Source organism: Myodes glareolus, chromosome 7, assembly GCF_982192425.1.
Source record: "Myodes glareolus chromosome 7, mMyoGla1.1, whole genome shotgun sequence".
Classification (NCBI taxonomy): Eukaryota; Metazoa; Chordata; class Mammalia; order Rodentia; family Cricetidae; genus Myodes; species Myodes glareolus.
The window spans coordinates 58,220,806-58,242,396 of NC_142032.1; the positions used below are offsets into that span (position 1 = coordinate 58,220,806).

Below are 21,591 nucleotides of genomic sequence, written 5' to 3' on the forward strand. Positions count from 1 at the left end.
GAACTTTTGAAATAGAGAAAGCATAGTTTCCTAACTTCATTTCCCCCAACCCCAAACACTGTTTGCTATTTTGGGTTTCCTGAATTCTGTATTTTAGGATTTGTCATTTTTTTTTTTAAATATGCCAGTGGGATTGTGACACCTGAAGAGTTTTGTATCAAGGAAGAAACAATATGTTAGTCCATCTATTAAGGCTTCAATTCTTTCAACAATGCTTTCCAGTTGTCAGAAATACATTTAATACTTAGCAGATTCTTGTGCTATTTTGGATGGCACTGTAAATGAGATGTGTCTATTAGGAGTGCTCAGGGCTGAACCGAGTCTCCTACATGACAAGTGAATCACTCTATCACAAAGCTACATCCTCAATTACATTTTTTTCCACCGTCTATAGTTTTTCAAGACAAGTTTCTCTGTGTAGCCCTTGCTGTCCTGGAACTTGTAGACATGGCTGGCTTCAAACTCATAGTAGTTTACCTGTCTCTGCATCCCGAGAGTTGTGATTAAAGGCATTCATTACCATGTCTGACTAGTGTTTTGATTTTTTTTGACCAAGGTTCTTGCCATGTAGTCTAGGCTAGTCTTGAACTCTAGCGATTCCCTTGCCTCACCCTTTAGAATGCTGGGATTAAAAAACGAAAAAAAAATTAAACTCTTATATTTTTGTTTGTTTTCTTCTTCCTCCTCTTTTTTCCCCCCACAAGACAGGGTTTCTTTTTGTAGCCCTGACTGTCCTGGAATTCACTCTGTAGACCAGGCTGGCCTCGAACTCAAGCAATTCACCTGCCTCTCTCTGCCTCCCAAGCGCTGGGGTTAAAGGTGTGCACGACCACTGCCTGGCTTGTTTTCTGAGACAGAATATTGCTATATAGCATAGGTTGGCTTCAAACTTAGGCAATCTTTCTGCCTCACCTGCCAGGAGATAAGATCACAAGCATGTGCCACTATGCCCAGTTCTGTACTTCACACCCATGCATGTGTGCCTGTCTGAGTTTATGTGCACCACATACATGTGGGAGCCTGTCAAAGCCAGAAGAAGGTGATAGACTTTAAACTTAGGTTCTCTGAAAGAACAGTAAACACTTTTAACTGCGGAGCCATCTCTCTAGCCCTGCACTTCATTTTTGATGAACTGAAACAGTTTTTGTTTTTTTTTTTCCTTTTGGTTTTTTGAGATAGGGTTTCTCTGTGTAGCTTTGGAGCCTGTCCTAGAGCTCGCTCTGTAGAACAGGCTGAACTTGAACTCAGAGATCTGCCTGCCTCTGCTTCCCAAGTGCTGGGATTAAGGTGTGTGTTACTTTACTCAACTTGCTTTCCTTTTGGATTTTTTCTTTGAATCAATAGTCATTTATGATGGTGTACTAGAAAATTTGTATTGATTCTAATTTTCATTGTACAGTAAAAATTTTTATGACTTCAATCTTTTTAAGTTTGCTTATGTTTTTTACATAGCCTGGCATATTATATGCCCTAGACAATGTTTCATGTGTACTTTGAGAATAATGAGTAACACTGTTGGTGAACAGAATGTTCTACTGATATCTGACTGGTCTAGTTCATTTATGGGGCTGCTTAAATCTACCCTTTTCCTGTTCACCTTTGGCCTATTGTTGGGCCCACTGCTGAACGTGGATTGCTGTAGTATCCGATTCCTGCTACACTGTCTGTTTCTCTCAGGTGCTGTCAGCATTTGGTTTATGTGTTCTGGGCCCTGGTTTAAGTTAGGTTGACCGTCTTCTTTAACACAAACACTCTGCTTCTCCTTCTCTGTCACTGGCTCTCTGCATCATTCAACCGCCCAACAACATTCAGCTGACATGATGCTGTCTTCTCCACATTCTAGATCTTCAACAACTTAACTTAAAATGAAAACCTTTTACTAAAAAGCAAGAAGAGGTCAACAATTTTATTTAAAAGTTTCAAAAATGGGGGGGCTGGAGAGATGGCTCAACGGTTAAGAGCATTGCCTGTTCTTCCAATGGTCCTGAGTTCAATTCCCAGCAACCACATGGTGGCTCACAATCATCTATAATGAGGTCTGGTGCCCTCTTTTGGCCTTCAGGCATACACACAGACAGAACATTGTATACATAATAAATAAATAAATATTTTTTAAAAAGTTTCAAAAATGCCTAGTTTTCAGACTACAGCAATACCACTGAGAGGGCACAGTTTTCAACCTATGCTGACAGCAGTTTTGGGGGGAGCTGGTATCCACACAGAGAAGAGCTAGTTAGTTTGGGGCTCCCTCACACTCTTAATTTCAAACAGGAATTATGCCCAATTTTCCACAGAAACACTGATCTGGGCAGATCTGGAAAGAGTAAAGGCACCTGAGCCCAAAGAACAGCATGGACTAGTAAAGCTAAGGAGACCATGTTTTTCTATACCAGGCCAGCCAACACAACTGAAGAATTCCATATTGACTGACCGATGTTAGGAAAAGTAGAAACTGAGAGAGTCATCCTGAACATGGGCAGATACTTCTGAATAATATTCCTGTAACTAGCCACTCAGGCATAGGCTTGTTCTAGGGTATTTTGTTGTGGAGGGGAGAAAAGAAACAGGAACCATTCTACAATTTCTTCAACTCTCAAAAAAGGAGCCTCATCCCCGCCAAAAACTATAGACAGTCACACCAGTCTTTTTTTTTTAATTTTTTTATGATTTATTTATCTTTTTTTATTTTATGTGCATTGGTGTGAAGGTGTCAGATCCCCTGGAACTGGATTTTTCAGACAGTTGTGAGCTGCCATGTGGGTGCTGGGAATTGAACCCGGGTCCTCTGGAAGAGAAGTCAATGCTCTTAACCGCTGAGCCATTTCTCCAGCCCCAGTCACACCAGTCTTATAGGCTTTCCCTGTAATTCAGCAGCCCATGAAATTTGAACAGATGGCAAGGACTGTGAGGGCACCCTAAGGGCCATCTCTTTTCCTTCAACTCCTCATGTATAAGAGGTGACTGTATGGTTTAGCTTGCTCCATGAAGTATTTATGGATTTCACAGCAAGGCATTTATTTATACTTAAATCTAAGAAATTCAGTAGTAGCATTTAAAAACCTCCTACAGAACAGATAAACTTTCTATAAGTTATGGGTAAATAAGCATCACAGAAATTACATAAAGCATGAAACTTAAGTTTCACATTTTACATGATAAGAATCAAAACTGCTATTGTGTCTGTAGTCCCAACTACTGGGGAGGCTGAAGCAGGAGGATCACTCGAGCCGAGGAAGAGTTTAAGTCAAACTCTGGCAACATAATGGGAGACACACACACACACACACACACACCAAAAAAGAGAAAAGAAGAAAAAGAATCAGAATGGACTTCAGAGAATGAAAAGACCCCTGCTGTGCGAGAGCAGAGGGGAGTGTGATGACAGGAGGCACGTGGAAGCTGAAGGAACAAGGTGGCACCATAGTGAAAACAGGGAGACAAGCGTGTACATACATCTGTTGGACCGCCTCTCAACGGCGTTTCTGCCAGTCTTCAGGGTGTCCTTGCCCGAGTGCTGTAATTTTGTCTGCTGATGGTCATTAGACAACTTGCCTCCATTTCTCCTGCCATTCACCACCATGTTCTTGGAGTCTCCCAACCACTTCATACCCACAGACAGCCTGACCCAGGAGCATTTAGTCACTCTCTTCAGATAGCTTAGAGAATAATTTCAATGTTCTCTCCTAACAGAAACAAAACATGAGAAACAAAACAAAACGGGGAGGTAAATATATGAAAGACCATGTCAACGGACTGTAAGAAGACACACAGACCACTCTTGTCTCCCTTCCACCACCATATGTCGTCTCAAGACTGCAGTGCCCCAAACTTCCCACAACCAGCCTCTAGCTCCATAAACATTTCCTTTCCAGTTACCAAGAGTAGAAAACCATTATTGTCTGGGCACAGCTCAAGAACCCGCTGATATAATGTTAATGCTCTAGGAACTGTTAGTAAACTACAGGGAATGAACCTCCCTTGTGGTTAGGAAAGCTTGGGAAAAGGCATCTAGGTGAAATAAGGACTACTGCAACCTTTACCAGTGTGAGAAGCTGACCAGCACCACACCCGATTCCCAGGCCCACAGGAGGGATGGAAAGAACCAGTTTTCCCAAGGTGTCCTCTCATCTCCGAATTCATGACACGAATTTCCTATTTTTCTACTTTTTGAAAGCATTTAATGACCCATATTCAAGTACCAGTCATACCCATTTGGAAACATGTGCCTTACTGTGCTTCACAATGGCAAGAAAATTGAGGGAAGCAATGTGTGCACAGTAGTCATTCTCTCACCTTTAATGAGCTGGATTTGGGGATAGGGATTTATTTGGGGTCTGATAGGTCACATTTGCTGTTGTTAATGGAATGAGTGACAATGCTGCTTGTGATGTCACCTCACTAAGGATGACACTTTAGTCCAAGTCAGACTAAAGAGCACACGTGAGAATGTGTAAAATTGCAGTTCCTCAGAACTGGAGGGAGTCTGTAATACTAGCACAACCCTGTCAGTGCACAGTGAAATGCTGCAGCTAGCTTGCAACAGAAACAACGCAACTCAGCACTTTCAAGTATGACTCTCCCAGTTTTATCAACAGCAGACATTGGATCTTTCTCTTCACAAAGGCATAGAAACCTACAAGTGACAATCGTTGTTGAGAGCGATGACTGAAGCCAGGCTCTCACACAGGCTGAACGTGTATTCTGCACTGACCCACAACCCTCGCCTCATGATAAATTCTGAAGACTGCCAAGAAATGCACACCTTGAATGATACAAACACAAAGCATCGATTTCTATGTGCCTTCAGAGTCCTTTGTATGACTTCACAGAAGGGAAAAAGGAAGGTGGGTAGGCTCAGTTGACAGAAGATGCCTGGCTGATGGACCGGTCTCTGAGGCATTATCCTCTGGGTCTGTTCCTATTCAAATTCAAGTACTGTTGAACTTTGACTATACCTGTCTTTCAGGTCTTGTAGGATCTTTATCAAACTCAGAGAAAAGTTCCTGCATGACAGGGTAAGCAAGCGAATTACATCAGATATAAGTTAAATATCTAAATAGCAAATTTTGTTTAGAAACTTGTAAAATATTTTTATTAAGAATGTGTATATGTATTTGTCTCTGTGTGGGAATATGTGCAAATTCTGATGCCCTTGGAAGACAGAGATATCAGGTCCTTGGAAGATAGAGTTAGATGGACTATGAGATACTTGACATGGGTGCTAAGATTGAAGTCAGGTCCTCTGCAAGAGCAGTATATACTTTTAACCACTAAACCATCTCTTCAGCCTTGAATTTTGTCCAAAGACCTTCTACTGATGATCAAATACCATGTACAATGTTTAAGCTTGGGAAGAGAGAATTACATTACAGTACGCCATGTGTGTGCAGCATCTGGAGCTGGAGTTAACAAGCAGTTGTGGGTGCTGGGAAGCAAACTCAGGTCCTTTAGAAGAGCAACAAGATGACTGAGTGGGTGAGATTGCTTGTTACCAAGGCTGACAACCTGTGTTTGATGCCCAGAATCCACAAAGTAAAAGGAGAGAACCATATCCTGAAAGATGACCTTTCACTGCCACATGAGCACCGCTTTACATAACTTACCCTCCTAAGTTTAATGTCTTTGTTTGTTTGTTTTCAAGACAGGGTTTCTCTATATAACAGTCCTGGCTGTCCTGGAACTCACTCTGTAGACCAGGCTGGCCCCAAACTCATGAGATCCACCTGCTTCTGCCTCCTGAGTACTGGGATTAAAGGCATGTGCCACCACTACTGGCCAAATAAAAGTTTTTTAAATTAAAGAACCAATAAATCAATATTTTTATTTTCTGTGTATGGGTGTTTTACCTGCATGCAATGTCTATGCACCACATGCGTGCCTGGTGCCCAAAGAAGAAGAGAGTTTTAGATCACCTGAAACTGAGTTATATAGATGGCTGTGAGCTGTCATGTGGGTGCTGAGAATCAAACCCTGGTCTCCTGTGAGAGCAGCCAGTGTTCTTAATCACTGAACCATTTCTCCAGCCCAGAATTCAACGTTCTTGTCTCCACCCCCAGCATCTGGGACAACACACAGTGGACCAGAACTCTCAGCTATTAATTAAGGCTGGGGTCTAAACTGATGCACTGCAGAAACATGTCCATGTTGTCTTGAAACTGTGAATTAGTTACTGTCTGACATCTTAATAGATTTTTTTTATTAGACACCCATAATGCTAAAGCTCAGACACAGATATAGCAGGACATACAGACACCACCTATGACCTCCCTACTTCTCTTGCTACTATCCATGCTTTGGGCTCAGCACTTAGTTTTTAGTTCTGTGCCTCTAGGGGGAAAAGAAAATAAAAGGAAAAAAAGAGAGAGAGAACCTCAAGTTCTTTTGGTCCTTTTGGAAATCTGTCCAAAGAATGTCTCATGTGACACACACTTTATTAATAATGACCGAAGAATATGTTTTTAGGAGTACGAAGTGTTAACTCTGTAGAACAGGACTGATAGATATGACTTTTATGTGATCTTTGTGCCAGTACCCACAAAGGCCAAAAAGGGGCATCATATCCCTTAGAGCTGGAGTTACAGATTTGTGAGCTGCCTGACCTGGGTGCTGGGTCACAACTTGGGTCCCAATAGAGCAGCAACTACTCTGCAGAATTTTTAAATTCCAGCTGACAGTCTGACTCAGGAGACTCGAAGAAGCCCAGTGTGATAAAACTTGTGTGTGGTGCACACGACAGCGTTGAGAACCACTGTTTTAAATCATTCCTTCGTTGTACCATCTGCCAGGGTAAAGATGAGAGGCCAATTTTCTTTTCAAGAAAATTCATGAAACAGAAATTTAACATACCTGAAGTTCTACCAAAAAAATCTGTTCCTGAGTTCTAGGAAAAGCTCAGCAGCAAATCATCTCAGCAACAGCACTTCAGTCACTGCAAGCTGCTCTCACCATAACAGAACATAGATCAACAGCCAAGAAAACTATAGCAGGGCTGATCCACTGTGGTCACTGACGCTGTTGTCTAAACAGGTCCACAGCGTAGGGGGCACTTGTGCCAGTAGTCTACCGCTCACCAGATGCTCCTGAAGGGGACTCTGTTGGAATGGAAGGATTCTGCATAGAAGCCTGCTGTACAGACAAGGCTGGCCTCAAACTCGCAGAGACCTTTCTGTCTCTCCCTCCCCAGAGATAGGATTAAAGGCATGGACCACCACACCCAGCTAGCTTGCTATCTAATTTCATCATATACTGCTAAGTCTAGCTTCTACATGGGTGCTAGGGATCTGAACTCAGTTCCTCAGGCATTTTACCAACTGATCCATCTCCCCAGCCCACCTGTGGGAAAAACACCAGGAAGCGATAAATAATCAAAGCAAACTTAAATGGCTCAGTGGATAAGGGGGTTTCTTCATAGGCCTGGCAGCTTAAGTTCCATTCCCAGGACCTACATAAAGGCAGAGGTTGTCCTGACCTGCACATGTGCACCATGGCACAGACACAGTAATAAATTTGAATAAGCAAAACCAAAAAAACTCAATTAAGAAGTTGAGGAGATGGCTCAGCAGTTAAGAGCACTTGTTGTTCTTGCAGAGGAACCAGGTTCAGCACCCAGCACCCACATGGTGGCTCAGAACTGTCTGTAACTCAAGTTCCAGGAGATTCACCAACCTCTTTTGGCCTCCCCAGGAAAAGGCTTACATACAGATCACACACATATGTAGGCATAACACTCACACACATAAATATATCTCTTTAAAAACCCTGAAAGTAGGAACTACACAGATACCTGTACATTGATATTCATAACAGCATTTTAAAAAAAGATTGTCAGCACATTCTTGTTAAAGAACAGAAAAGCAGTGTAAGCAGGATTGTTTCTGGTCAAGCAGGTGTGATGACTTTTTTTCTTAGAAAGCTAAGGCAAGAGAGGAAGCTAGCTGCAATCAAAAGTGTACTAGGAACAGAGAAGGCAAACACCAGCCTAAGGCAGAAACACCTTTATAGCTTAGTGTGGCTGAACAAGAGGGTAGAGGAGCAGGGCAGGGCAGAGAGGCTAAAAGAAACAGGCCACAGAAGGAAGATTTTTAGAAGCCATTGGAGATAGCATTTATTCCTTTAGAAACAGAGGAAGCAGAGTGGTATTAGCATCCACCTCAATTTTAAATAATCATGCTGGCAAGTTACTGTTGTGAAGAGATCACAAATTAAAAGCAAAGATATACCACTGGCCTGCATAGGTAGTAAGAAATGGCTGGCTTCAGGATCTTCTCTGAATGCTTCATGGACAGCACTTACTGAGAAACTAAATGTGGAAGTGAGACAATGGGGACTCATTAAGTTTAAATGAAGAATCCTGAGGCAGTTGATAAAGACTACAGGAATTTCAGGCTTTGGTCATTTCTAGAATACTATGTAGAGAGCCAAATAGACCAGAGCAACTGACACAGGACTGAGAAATAAGCTGGGGATACCATGTGGTGTCACGGTGCTGATGGTACTTTAAGCCACAGAACCAAATCTGTCTAGGCCTGAGTGTGGATAAAGTAAGTCTAAGAACTGAGAAGACCAGCTAATAATCAAAAGTCAAGGGCTGGGGCTGGAGAGATGGCTCAGCAGTTAAGAGCACTAAACTGCTCTTCCAGATGTCAAAAATTCAATTCCCAGCAGCCACATGGTGGCTCACAAACAACCATCTATAATGAGACCAGACGCCCTCTTCTGGCCTGCAGGCACACATGCAGGCAGAACACTATACATAATAAGTAAATCTTACAAAACAAAACAAAACAAAAAAGGCAAGGTGAGCACAGAGCACCCCAGGACAAGAAGCAGGATGGAGGCACAAAGAGCAGCTAGGAACAGCACTTGAAGGAAGAATCATCTTGGGTAGAGGCTGCAGAGATTCAGAAGGCAAGCAGAACAGGCCACTGATGACAGCCCTGCTAAGAAATAAGCATCCTACATGGGTTTGTGTCTCTAAAAGTGCACTGAAGAATACAGAGTATGTACTGAAAAAGATGGCAGGAGAGAGAAGATTAGCAAAAGAAAGAAATCTCAAATGTCAGGAAAGATATATGTAAATTAAACTCAAGGATTGAGGGAAGCTATAAACAGACTGATTAATTTGAGATGGCTTTTAGGGTCTAATTTATTTATTTGGAAGACTAAAGATTTAAATGGCTCAACAGTTAAGAGCACGCACTGTTCTTTACTTTTTACTAAAATTTATTTATTTATTTTGGTATTTTGAGATAAGGTTTCTCTGTGTAGCCCTGGTTGTCCTGGAACTCACTCTGTAGACCAGGCTGGCCTCAAATATCACCCATCCACCTTGCCCCTGCCTCTAAAATGCTGGGACTTAAAAAGTGCTTCAGGGAGTGTGCTACCTGGAGGTACTGGACCACCTCAAACTGGAGTTACAGAATGCTGGAAACTGCTACAAGGATGCTGGGAAGGACTTAACCTTGGAGCCCCTGAAAAAGCAGTAAGTGCCGAGCCACCTGTCTAGCTCTAGTGCTAAACTTTTTAACAACTGGTGAACATGGTAATAGATGCCTATGATCCCAAAACTTGGGATGCAGAAGCAGGAATATTAGTAGTTAAAACACAAACCTCAACTTGAGGTCAGCTGAACACATAAGCCCCTGCCTCAAAGGAAAATAGGGAGGGTAGTGATGGTGGGAACCTATTACTGCTGACTTGCTAAATGGGCATGTCAAACTGACTCCTAAATATTGATGTTTATATATACAGGTCAGTGTTGCCCTCAACCTTGGGCGGAAAGAACGCAAGAGCAGGATGGTGGGGAGGAGTGCTGTGAAGTGCTGTCTTCTGGACATGATGGAGCTGTTTCTCTCATGAGCGCACTCCAGTTGTAGTCATCTGCACAAGATCAAGACAGCAGCCTCGGTCAGTACTCCAGCAGGCAACAGGCAATACTAACTGCACTCAGTGGGTTACAAAGACAGGGAGGCATAAGGAGTAGAAAGGGTGTGTTGGGGTTGCTGGGAGGAATGAAGAGAGGAGTTGGGGGTATGATCAAGATACATTGTTTCTATGTAGGCTACTGCCAAAGAATACATCAAGAATTTGCTATTTAAAAGTTAATTCTCCCGACTGGGGTAACACGCTTATCTAGCTGGAAGATGATGAAGTCCCAAGGGGTGACCCTGCATCTAAAACTGATGCAACTAGGTTCTGAGGAGACATATAGTGATTGCACTAGGAATGGCAGCATCATTCCGAAGAAGCTGATTCACCAACACTAAGGGACAAAGAGTGGATCAACAACCGGGGGAAGAGGTAATGTTTCTCAGGTTCTAGTACTAAACAGAAGGGTGGGGGCTGTTTAGGAAAAGTATGAAAATTTAGGGAATTAAAAGGAAGGGCAGGTTGCCAGGTGGTGGCGGCACACACCTTTAATCCTAGCACCTGGGAGGCAGAGGCAGGTGGATCTCTGTGAGTTCGAGGCCAGCCTGGTCTACAGAGCTCCAGGACAGCCAGAACTGCAAAGAGAAACACTGTGTGGGGAGGGAGGGGGATGACAAAGGCTAGGCATGACAACCTGTAATCTCAGCACTCTGGAAGCTTAAACAAAAGATCATGAATGAGGCCAGCTATATAGTGAGACCCCTGCCTCAAAACTAGTAAAAAAAATCCCAAAATGGATTATATTAAACTGAAATGGAAACTTGCAATCATATTATGTTATAATATCACTAAGGAAAAGAGCACCCATCTACTACCACAGGCTCCTCCCATGAGAACACGACAGCTGTCTTTACAGGAGGAGGGATTGTTTTCCCTAAGTGACTATAATGAATCTATTTACTTATAATCAGAAAAAAACACCAAAGCTTAGATAGTTTAGCCCATTTCAGAAGAAAGCATAGTTATCTTAGGAAATGTACTTGTTTCAGGAAGTACACTTGCCCTATGTCCACCAACAATGAACCCACCCAGTCTCTGGATGAAAGTGCAGTGCTCCTGAGCTGACAGTCCTGGCCCACTTGGAGAACTCTGCTTCCAATTCTTTTTAACTTCAAGATGGTAGTTTTTTGTTTAATGTTTTTCACAAACTGCTTGTAAAATTCTGCAGAGGGGTGGAGAGATGGTTCAGAGGTTAAGAGCATTGGATGCGCTTACAGAGACTTCAGGCAGTTTGATGGGACAAATACTTGGATGACAATTTTCTAGGAAGCAACCATGAATTTTTTTGTTGTTGTTGTTGTTATGTTTTTTGAGACAGGGTTTCTCTGTAGCTTTTTAGAGCCTGCCCTGGAACTAGCTCTTGTAGACCAGGCTGGCCTCGAACTCACAGAGATCCACCTGCCTCTGCCTCCGGAGTGCTGAGATTAAAGGCGTGCGCCACCACCGCCCAGTAGCAACCATGAATTTATGGCCAGTTCTTGCTTCTGTTACTGTACTGTTGGAAAGCATCCTGTCTGAGAAGCCTGGAGATTTGGAGTGTTAGGAAACAAAAAAAGGAAGCTTAGGAGATATTTATTCCTATAAACTCACAGGATGCCTCCACCTACAATGGAGCTGTCCCATGAGTGTTTATCAGTACCTACAGTCAAAGAATCAAAGAACAGGTCTCTATACCTGTACGACAAGATAGACACACAGCAACAAGTTGCAATTTCTTTCCAATTTCTATTTCTAGCTTCTATACAACTAAGGCCAGATGTACCTGTTCTGTCAATCAAGAACTCTTCCAGTTGCTCTCAGATGTTATGCCCTCATCTGGAACCAAGAGAATCATGACTGAGGCCAAAAACATCTCTATAGAGCCTCACCTACCACCTTTTCAGGATAACATGAAGGCTAGTTTAGAAAACCATTGATCATGGTAAATTGGCTAGGGTAATTTACTCTAAAGAAGAAGGCAGAGGGCTGAAAATGCAACGTTTGTTAAGTTCTATCCTCTGGTACTTGTGACTATTATGAGGAAAAGGTTTCTGAAGAAAACTATGCTATTATTAAATTAAATTTAGGGCTTTATAAAAAGATTAATCCTGAACCATCCAAGTAAGCTACCCCAAGACTATACTTTCAGGGATCATATCTATAGTTCGTTACTAAGTAAGCTAAAAAATATCCTTGAATGAGACAGAGAAGAAGCTATGGCTAGCTCCTCTCCACACTCTGGCTTGAGCCAGGTGATACCACAACACACTGTGACACTCACTTGCTCTAAACCACCAAGAACCTGGCAGTTTGTTCCAGCAGCCACAGGAAACTGCTACAAAGACCAAACAAAGTACACCAAAGTAAAAACTTCAGTCACACAAAAATCCCACCACTATCGACACTGTTCTTATAGAAACATCAGATTGAAAACACCGTCAGTTATTTTCCCGCTGTGACTACAGGTGTGAGACACAGGTACAGACTTACATGGGTTCCAAAAATACAGCTGGTTTCTCAATTACACATCTAGGTATTAAAGTGGTGTGTGCTAAGGCACATAAACATAATTCCTTAAGAATGACATAACTGACATTATCCTATTTGTGGAAAATCTATTGAGACAGAAATTTCAATTTACCAAAACATTTTAAACAATAACCCCCTCCACTGGTAAGTTCTCACAGGCAGCTGCAGTACTTGGCTGCCGATCTAGAGCTGGGCCCTAAATACAGTCCTCTCCAAAGTGTTCAACAGAGAAAGTACTGATTGACAGTTTCTTTTACCTCCACATTTGGGTGCCTGATCATGGCGTTTATGTAAGAACCCCTTGACGCTAACAGTCTCAACAGGTATTTCTAAAATAAAGGATTTAGCTATTAAAGAAACTCCACAAGAGGCTGGAGAGATGGCTTGGCAGTTAAGAACACTGGTTGCTCTTCCAAAGGACCTGGGTTCAATTCCCAGCACCCACATGGTAGTTCACAACTGTCTGCAACTCCAGTTCCAGGGGATCTGACACCCTTACACCAAAAAACATAAAATAAAGTTAAATAATTATTAAAAAAAAAACTTCACAAAAACCAAGTATACACACAAACACAGTCTCCATCTTCCCATCTGACCAGGGCTCACTCAATAGGAACACCCAATACAACCAGCATTTCCTTTGCTGTATTTCCAATCACCTCTCCAGAAACAGATACCACCAACCACTGCATACCTGTAAGTATAACCTCTGCTGTCCATAGCTCCAAACAGTATTCAATTTCTATTGAGCAAAAAGGGTGGTTCTTGGGCTGTATTTTCGGGATTATACTTGAGTTTGCCAAGTGGTGGGCTCCACCAAAGGCTGCCCACACAGTGGGTAGGAGACCATTCTGAAGTCAAAACAACTGGAGTCCACACTGGCTTCAGCCCATGCTTACTGACAGTGCGACCAAGCACAAGTCATTTAACTAACACCTAAGTAAAATGAAAGGCCCAATTTCAAGGTTTGGCACATAGGCTGAGCAGAAATAACTAATAAAAAGCACCCAGCTGTTCTTTCCAAGTAACTAGGGTAAAAGCAAAGGTGGCTAGATAGAGCCCCCATCTTCTCACCCACAAAAAACAAAACAAAACAAAAAAACCCACACCATATCACTCATTTTTAACAAGAATAAATTTGACCAGTGAGTTGTCTTTGACAACCTGAGTCTGACCTCAGAGCCCACACGGTGAAACGAGAGAACCAAGGTCTGCAAGTTGTCCTCTGACCTCCACGTGGCATGCCTATGCCCACCTCCCACCCCCACTAAGTAGATTTTTTTTAAAAAAAAGAGTTCTACTCTTTATAGAGTTCATCATCTCTACTGTAAAATGTCTCAGACTCAGGAGCTAGAGAGATGGGTCAGGTAAGAGACTATACTCCTCTTGCAGAAGACCTGAGTTTGGATTCCAGCACCTACATTGGGTGGCTAACTGTAACTTCAGCTCCAGGGGATCCAATGTCCTATTCTGACCTCTGTAGATACTCTCAGATATAGCATAAATTCACACAAACACAGGTAAAGATAAAAACCAAAGAAAGAAAGAGGCTCAGCTGGGCATACTGGTCCATATCTGTAATCCCAACTACTTGGAAGGCTAAGGTAAAGATACTTAGGGTTTGAGGCCAACCTACACTACTGAATGAGAAGCTTTCATAAAATAAATTAAAAACCTGAGCAGGCTTAAGTAGTAAGTTATTTGACTAAAGTAATTCACTTCCAACAAAGTACCATATCCAGTAACACAAGGTACACAACAAAACAAAAATAGTCTAGGCTTACCACAGGAAGCACAATGACAAGGAAGGGAACAAGGATGAACAAGGGAACACATGGGCACTACGCAGGAAAGCCGAAAGCCGTGTCTTGCAAAGTAGCACCCCACCTACGGTGAGTGAACGAGGACTGTGAGGCTGAGTATCTAGTCCAATGTCCAACATGCACATGAGAGTGAAAAACTGAACGTGGCTGCCCTGACACAACAGAAGCAGTCTCCTAACTAGTATGCTGGGCACTCCACACCATGGCTTCACTCAAGAGCTGAGCCAAGAACCGGGCGGCACACCATTATGTGTCCACATGCAGCCCTGTAACACATGCACAATGCTACCACTGTCATCCCCAATGTACTAAAGAGAACAAGGCCAGGAGAATTAGGCAAGATTAAGTCAAGGTCAGATTGAAAAACTGTACACTCTTAGTATTATACAAAGAAGCAACACAGTCTCAATGAAAACAAATCTTGGATATATATGCCCTAACTGTGAAGATTCTAGAACAGAATGGTAATGTCTTCTGCGTTCATGGAGTTGAGTCCAGTGTGGGAAGAAATGACTCCATATGCAGGCATCTAAATAAGCACAATCTGGTAAGAATTACAAAGATTTGAGGAAATCAAAAGCTACACTAAGAGACTTTAATTAGGAAAAATAAAAAGGTTCATGGTATGAGAGAGAAAAGCACTCGGCTATTTACTTCCATCCACCAAACAATTTAAGAACCAACTAACTTTGCCTGAACTTTCTAGGACCCTGAGTGAGGCCTGCTTCTGCTTCTTTCTTGAAGGAGAAAGGTCTCCTATGGCCTCTCTATCCCCAGACTCCACTAGTTCATTGGCTAAAGGGTCAAGGACTCTTTCTGCTTAGTGTGGGCTATGCTTCTAAGAGTTAAATATATACTTCCCATAATGCAACATAAGCATTACCTTGAAAACAAAAATTCTTTTCAGAGATCACTGAGTCATTAAGACACACCAGAAAATTCATCTAGTCCTATAAATCAGAAGAAATGATTCATTCTGCAGATCTGGAATCCATTCACTTCCACAAACATTGCAAAAGCCTGCTGGGAGCCTTCAGGCACTGTTCGTGGTGCTGGAATAGCTGTTGTGGCCATGGAACACTAGAGGGCCCCCGAGAGATTCCACTTTAAGAAAAAATCATGCAGAGCTACAACTCCAAAGGTTGAAAAGATGAAGGCTCAGTGGTTAAGAACACTTGCTTCTCTTTCAGATGACCTGAGTTCAGTACCCAGCAACTACATCAGGCAGCTCACAGCCTCCTGTAACTCTAGCTTCAGTGGATCTTCTTTTGGACTCCATGACCACCTGTACTCACATACACATATCCACACAGATGCACAGTTAGAATGTAGGTACCCTAGCACCTGTACCAAATGTTCACACTAGTATGTGTGACTGAGGACTCTCGGTTCAGCTATCCTACTATGCAGGTATTCGCATCACAAACAAGAAGGCTCAGGAGTGAATTTTGCTGTTCAAATAAAGCTGTTCTTAGGTGGTAAGGCTGGGTCTCAAACTCTTGTCTAAATTCAGCTCAGGCTGAACCACACGCGAACCCTACAGAAGCTGGGTTTGTTTACTTGGTTAGTGTGCCCTACTACACACAAATGAAGAGATGCTGCGAAGATGTAATGGCCAGTAGGAGCCATATGGGGCTTAAATATCAAGGTTTTCAGAGCACTGATGTATGCTAGTATCTTAATTTGAAAAGCCACCTGAACTGCAAACAAAGCCTCTTGTGACACTTCAGAAGACATAATACCAAATGAAGTCTATAGATGAGCTAAGTAAACCAAATAGAGATGTTAAATATGATTGAGGAGGTTCATAGAAATGGGAAGATATGGAAAGATGAATTTAGAATTTATCTTTAGTAGAATTTAGGACTAGAAGCAGTTTCAGTGAGAATGTCTAGTCATTCTATAGAAAGACCTGGCCCTATCTGTGCCATAAATACAGTGACAGCAGAGACGACATACATAGTACTCTGATAGTCCCTAAATGATATTTATAAACAGCACAATTTTACTCACAACTCTAGAGCTGCAAGGTGTCTGTGCATGTCCCATTCCCACACCAGATAGCCCCAACTCAGGGCCTGAGGCAAGAGGCAGCAGATGCTAACAGGTTTGGCTGTCCTTGGGCACCATGGGAAGAGAACGGCTCACTGAGTACAGACACCATTTTCCCTCTTCGTGAGCCTATTTAAAGGTAATGATCAAAGAGGGCATCCAATCTCTTAGAACTGGAGTTACAAATGGTTAGGAGCCACACTGTGGGTTCTGAGAACTGAACTTGGATCCTTTGCAAGTGTAACAAGTACTCATAACCACTGAGCCGTCTCTCCACACCCCAAACTTAGCAGATTTGAATGGCTGAATTCCATAAACTTACTGTACAAACAAGGATTCCTAGTGAGCAAGTCAGAACCTTGCAGTAATTTTGATTTATCAGTCTTACCACAACTAAATCCACTTTCTCCACTAACATGCCAGTAAAACAAGTTTTTTGTCCACTCCCAAAACAAAGAGGTAACTAAAAACAAGGCAGAAAAAGTAAAGGTTATACCATAAACAAAAAGCTAGTCTCTGGTGCACAGAGCTGGCTCTACCTGAGATACAACCACTCCATGCTATCTCTGCCTAGTTACTCAATATATGACAGGTAGCCAATAATGTCACCCCATAGAGGGATGACACATGGTCCCTTGTTTTTACAAGAAAAGAACGCTCTAGAGCTAACAAAGTACTAGATCTTCTGACCAGAGAAGAATTTTGGTGGATGGAGAGAAGGTAAAGTTCACAGGTGACAGACAAAAGCACAAAATAATGGAATTATGCTGATTTATCTAAGAGGATTTGCTCTGCAAGCCACTGGTAAAGTACAAAAGACAGGGAGCTGCTCAGACACTATATACAATCTGTTGTACAACCCAGCCACATAGCCAGCCCTATAAACCTACAAGCTTACACCTATGGAAAAGAAAATCATTTCTGAACTCACATCAGAGGAAGACCTAACCCCCAGACACCTATAGAACCCCTGCTCAACCACACAAACTCCCAGGACACACCCCACTCATCTGCATAGAATTCTGCCACCCAGCCATCCCGGACATGGTCCAGTGGTATCTCCTACAAACGTGGGGAGCTCAGAGTAGCAGCCCAGTATCGTCAGTGAGTCAAACACGTTTTAGGGAGAACTTGGGAGAGAAAGGAAAGAGTCCTTGGAGACGGTTTTGAAAGAGTTTGGCTTCAATCACAACGGGTGGAGGCCTATTCTCCTCTTGGAGTATAAATACTCTGAAAGTAAGGGTTTTGTTTCTGTTTTTTTTTTTTTTTAAGACAATTTAAGGAATACTTTCAATGGCGCTGACTGGATACTTTTTGAAAAACTACCAACAAGTCTGACAAGTTGGAGATTAACAAACTATCTCTTTCGTGAGGTGACTACTCAGCACCTGCCCCTAGGTGGACCAGATAAATCTCAACAGGGACAGAGACAGCCAAGGGGTATGCAAGGGCACAGCCAATCTCGCACAGCAAGCAAAGAAAGCTCAATCATGCTTTCTGTGGGGGCCAGCCAGGAAGCTTGCTCCGGTGGGTTACATTCTCCTGGGCCTTTTCTGAAGATGGGCATGTGCTGAGACGGGAGGGGCTTGGGAAACTGGCGCAGGTGAGCTAGGGAGAGGATGTAGACTCAAACACTGTCTGGGCTTTCTCCACGCTAACTTTAACCCCGGACCTAAGGCGCTCCTAGTGAGGGGCTCAGTCAAACCTGCATTTATACAGTAAGGGTGTGGATTTGGCAATTCACTCTTCAGGCATGGACTTCACACACAAACCGTCTCCGGTAGTTTTAGGCAAAAAAAACCTAACTTCTTCCTCGCCTCTGAAACGTTTTGTTTTGTCTACTAATTACCCAAACTGAGGGGCGTTACTGTCGATTAAAAACAAAAAACAAAAACGGAACGGGTAAAAGTTGCAGGGGAAGCGAGTTCTTCTAAGGAATCCGTCCGCTCAGCAGACTTCCGACCCCTCAGGCCACTGTGGCACACGGTTTTAAGTCTAGATGGCAGGTTAAAAGAAACTTCCCCAATCCAGGCAGTTCATCTTCCCTGCTCCCCTGGAGAGGAGAGTCTCTCAGAGTGAACTCCGTCAGAAAGTTCTTCAAAACCAACTTCTCGTCTCCCTCTTGCACCCCCGGGTCGGACGATCGGGACGACCGACCGAGTGACGCCAGCGCCTCCGAACCGGGCCCCTGCGACGCCGCGGGACAGCACCGAGGGGAGGGCGAGTACCGCAGAGCGACAGGCTGATCATGGAGCGACAGGAAACGAGGCTCGGGCCAAAACAAAAACAACCGAAAGTTCGGCGCGCCAGCGCGAGCAGATTGGGCGAGAAGCTTCGCGGCCGCCCATTGGAGAAGAGGCAAAACACAGTCCCCCAATCCCGAGCGGCCGAGCAGCTCCCCTCGTGCGGCGGCGACCCGGCCCCCGCCGACCGCTACCGCTCCCTTCCGGCCGCCGCCACAACTGCAGGCCGCGCTCGCCCGCTCGGCCGGCCGGCCGGCCGCCCCGGCCCCGCAGCCCCGCCCCGCGCGCGGCCCGGCTCCCGCAAGCACGCACGCACGCACACCCTCCGCGGCTCACCGCCAGCACGGCCCGCCTTCCAGTACCGGGCCCATCCGAGACCCCCGCCACCGGGCTCCCGAAGCGCCCGGCCACACTTTCCCGTCCCTCCAGAAAATTAATCACCAAAAAAATATTTCCTTAGAAAAAAACTGGAGAGTAGAATCCAATATGGCGGCATGGACGTAGCACCGCCCGCTGCCTCCGCTGACGGGAGGGGGGGAGAGAAAGGAGTCCGCGGCCGCCGAGCGCCCCCCCAACCCCGCTGCCGCGGCCGTCACCGCGGCCCGCGCCCAGCCCCGGTCCCCGAGCCCTGGCTCGCAGCGCTGGGGCACTACGACCTCACAGACCTCGGGCCTCACCTCCGCCTCGCGCGCAGCCGCGGGGTCTGGGAGGCATCCGCCGGCTTCGGGGCTTCGCGTCCTGCGTTCTCGCGCAGCGCCGGGTGCCGCCTCCGGTCCCCGGCTGTCCTCACCTCATAGCCCCCGAGCCTCGCTGCCGCGCCGCAGACGCGTCGCCGCCCCCGGTGAGCCACCCGGACACCGCCCGGGCTTGGTGGAAGGACACGAAAAGGAGTCCACGGATGACGGCGGAGGGACACCACGCAGGCTACGAGCGTACACGCTCCTTTGCCCCACGCCAGTCGCCGCGATGGCTTCGACGGAATTCTGCGGGAGGAGGCGGAGAGACGCTAGAGAGAATGGAGTTTCCCCCCCGCGGCACCCGACGGCGGAGGCACAGGGGCAATTTTCCGAGAAGGAGCCGCGTCGTTGGCCGTCGCTGCGCCTCGAGGCGGAGGGATCGCAGCGAGCGTCGTTCGAAGATCCCTCCGCCCGGCTGCCCTTTAAATCTCGGTGGAGGCGGTGTCGCCGCGCGCCCGGCGGGCGCCACCTAGTTCGCCGGCCGCTCGCTGCCCCTCGGGGTCGGCGCCCGCCCCCGTCCCGCGCACACCTGCACCTACCAGGGACAGCTCCCGAGCCGTGATTTCGGGGGACAGCTACCGGCGTGCGGCGCTCCGGGCCCGCTGTGCCTCCGGGGTGCACCGAGGGGAGGCGGCCGGGGATGGCGAGTTTCTTTGTTGTGGGAATGGGTGTCGTTGGGAGCAGAAACACCCTTCAAGACCATGTGGGCCACCGGAGCGTTACCACGCGGGAGGCGGGAAGGGAGTGTGCGTTGGGTCACCCGTGTTGTCACCGGCTGCTCCTTGAGCACCTACTGAGTGTCAGCTTTCCCGCGACGCGGCCACTCCTCACCCTCCTCGGGCTCCACCGGCGCGAGGAAGGAGGTTTGGTCCTTAGGGAGCTTAGGGCGGAAGATCCGGAGTGGCTTGCACCCACGCCTGGGGTATAGCGAAGCCCCACCCCTTGGATCTTGCAGTCGGATAAGGGGTGTCACGCAACAATAACGAGGGTCACATCTTCGTCCCCAACCAGGCATCGTTCCCAGCGAGCTGGTGCACTACCTTATTTACTCCTCAGGGTAATCCCCGGAGGTAGAGAGCATTGTGGGTCCTAGTTTACACACAGGGAAATTGAGGCATGAACTGGTTAAGTGACTTTTCAACTGGTCAGGGCTGGGGCCAGAGCCTCTTGCACACTACTCTGTCTAAAACTCAGACTTTAAATTAGTAAAGCTGGTGGTTGGGACCTGCAAGGAAACGTCTGAGATTGCCACACGCATACAGAAGCAAGCACCTCAGAGTGAGGTGGAGGGTGTTAGGAAAACGTACGAAAATGTTCAGGCGGTGGAAGAAAGCGTGCCGATCCTGCAGACGCAGCGGACAGGGCAGGCAGCTGAAGCGATTCCAGCCTGCCTTGGTTCCCCGGCAAACACCACCGCCACCCTGCGCCCGTGCACATACCTTGGCACAGTAGGCGTTTTCTAGAAGATAGCTCAGCGGGGAACGTGGTCCTAAAGTCCAGCTACTACCAACTTACCTCCTATTGCTACCAACTTACCTTCTATTGCTTCCTCTTTGATCTTGAGTGGTAGACATGACGTTTGTCCTTCCACCGACGGAAAACAGGCTCAGTGAGGACGCGTGACTGGGAGGGTGTAGTTCTTGAAAACCAAAACTCCTGCAGGGTACTCAGCAGTGTGACCTGTATCCTCACTCCACAGACCATCTCGGGAGTGGGCAGTGGGCATAGCCTGACCAGCCACAGAGGAAGCAGGTCTTGACACGCCCAGGTCTACTTCCTGCCCTTTCGCTCCAAGTGCAGCCAGTCACCTGTGGCATCAGGTCTATCATGTTGTATTCCCTTTTTGCTGATACAGCCAACAATTCCTTTTATCTTTGTTTTGTTTTTCTTTTTCCTAGTTTCTTACTAAACGTTTTCTCCCAAAGACTTCTGTAGGGCTTGGCTCCAGATACGTGCCAGAGACACTGAAATTGATTGCTGAGGAGGTGAGCACATGTGGGGCACCATCTACTTCCGATGGGCACCTCTGGCCCTAGATTGGCTTTCAGAGATGTGATGCTCAGATTCCAAGTCCAGCTAAACCTCAGCATCCCTTGGCCCCAAGTGCCCGTCTTTTCCACCCCAAACTAGCACATGACCCTCCAGGCTCACCCAAGTTCCCAACTCTGTCAGGCTCTAACCTTCCCAGATGCCAGTGGTTCCATTTATTCCCCCACAGAATGCCAGGCTGGTGGTGTGGGCATTGCCTTCCAAGGGCTGGGATTCCAGCCTGGCATGGAAGGCACATGAGCACAGCACAGC

General features: G+C 45.7%; 1 protein-coding gene and 1 pseudogene across 4 annotated transcripts in view; one reads left to right on the forward strand and one right to left on the reverse strand.

The window, feature by feature from the left end:
- Kmt5b (lysine methyltransferase 5B) overlaps window positions 1–21,017 on the reverse strand; it is a 48,860-nt gene extending 27,843 nt beyond the window's left edge. The window contains exons 1-2 of one of the 4 annotated variants that reach the window (XM_085693469.2): window positions 20,827–21,017; window positions 3,454–3,683 (exon numbers count right to left, since the gene is read on the reverse strand). In XM_085693469.2, coding sequence (XP_085549595.2) covers window positions 3,454–3,607 — 154 coding nt within the window. In that variant the 5' untranslated portion in view covers window positions 3,608–3,683; window positions 20,827–21,017. Of the gene's footprint in view, window positions 1–3,453; window positions 3,684–18,889; window positions 18,986–19,218; window positions 19,365–20,826 lie in introns of those variants that run through there. The other 3 variants (XM_085693467.2, XM_085693468.2, XM_085693471.2) reach the window with 3 other exon arrangements.
- LOC148121430 (small nucleolar RNA U3) lies at window positions 12,040–12,148 on the forward strand (annotated as a pseudogene).
- Window positions 21,018–21,591: the final 574 nt, after the last annotated feature.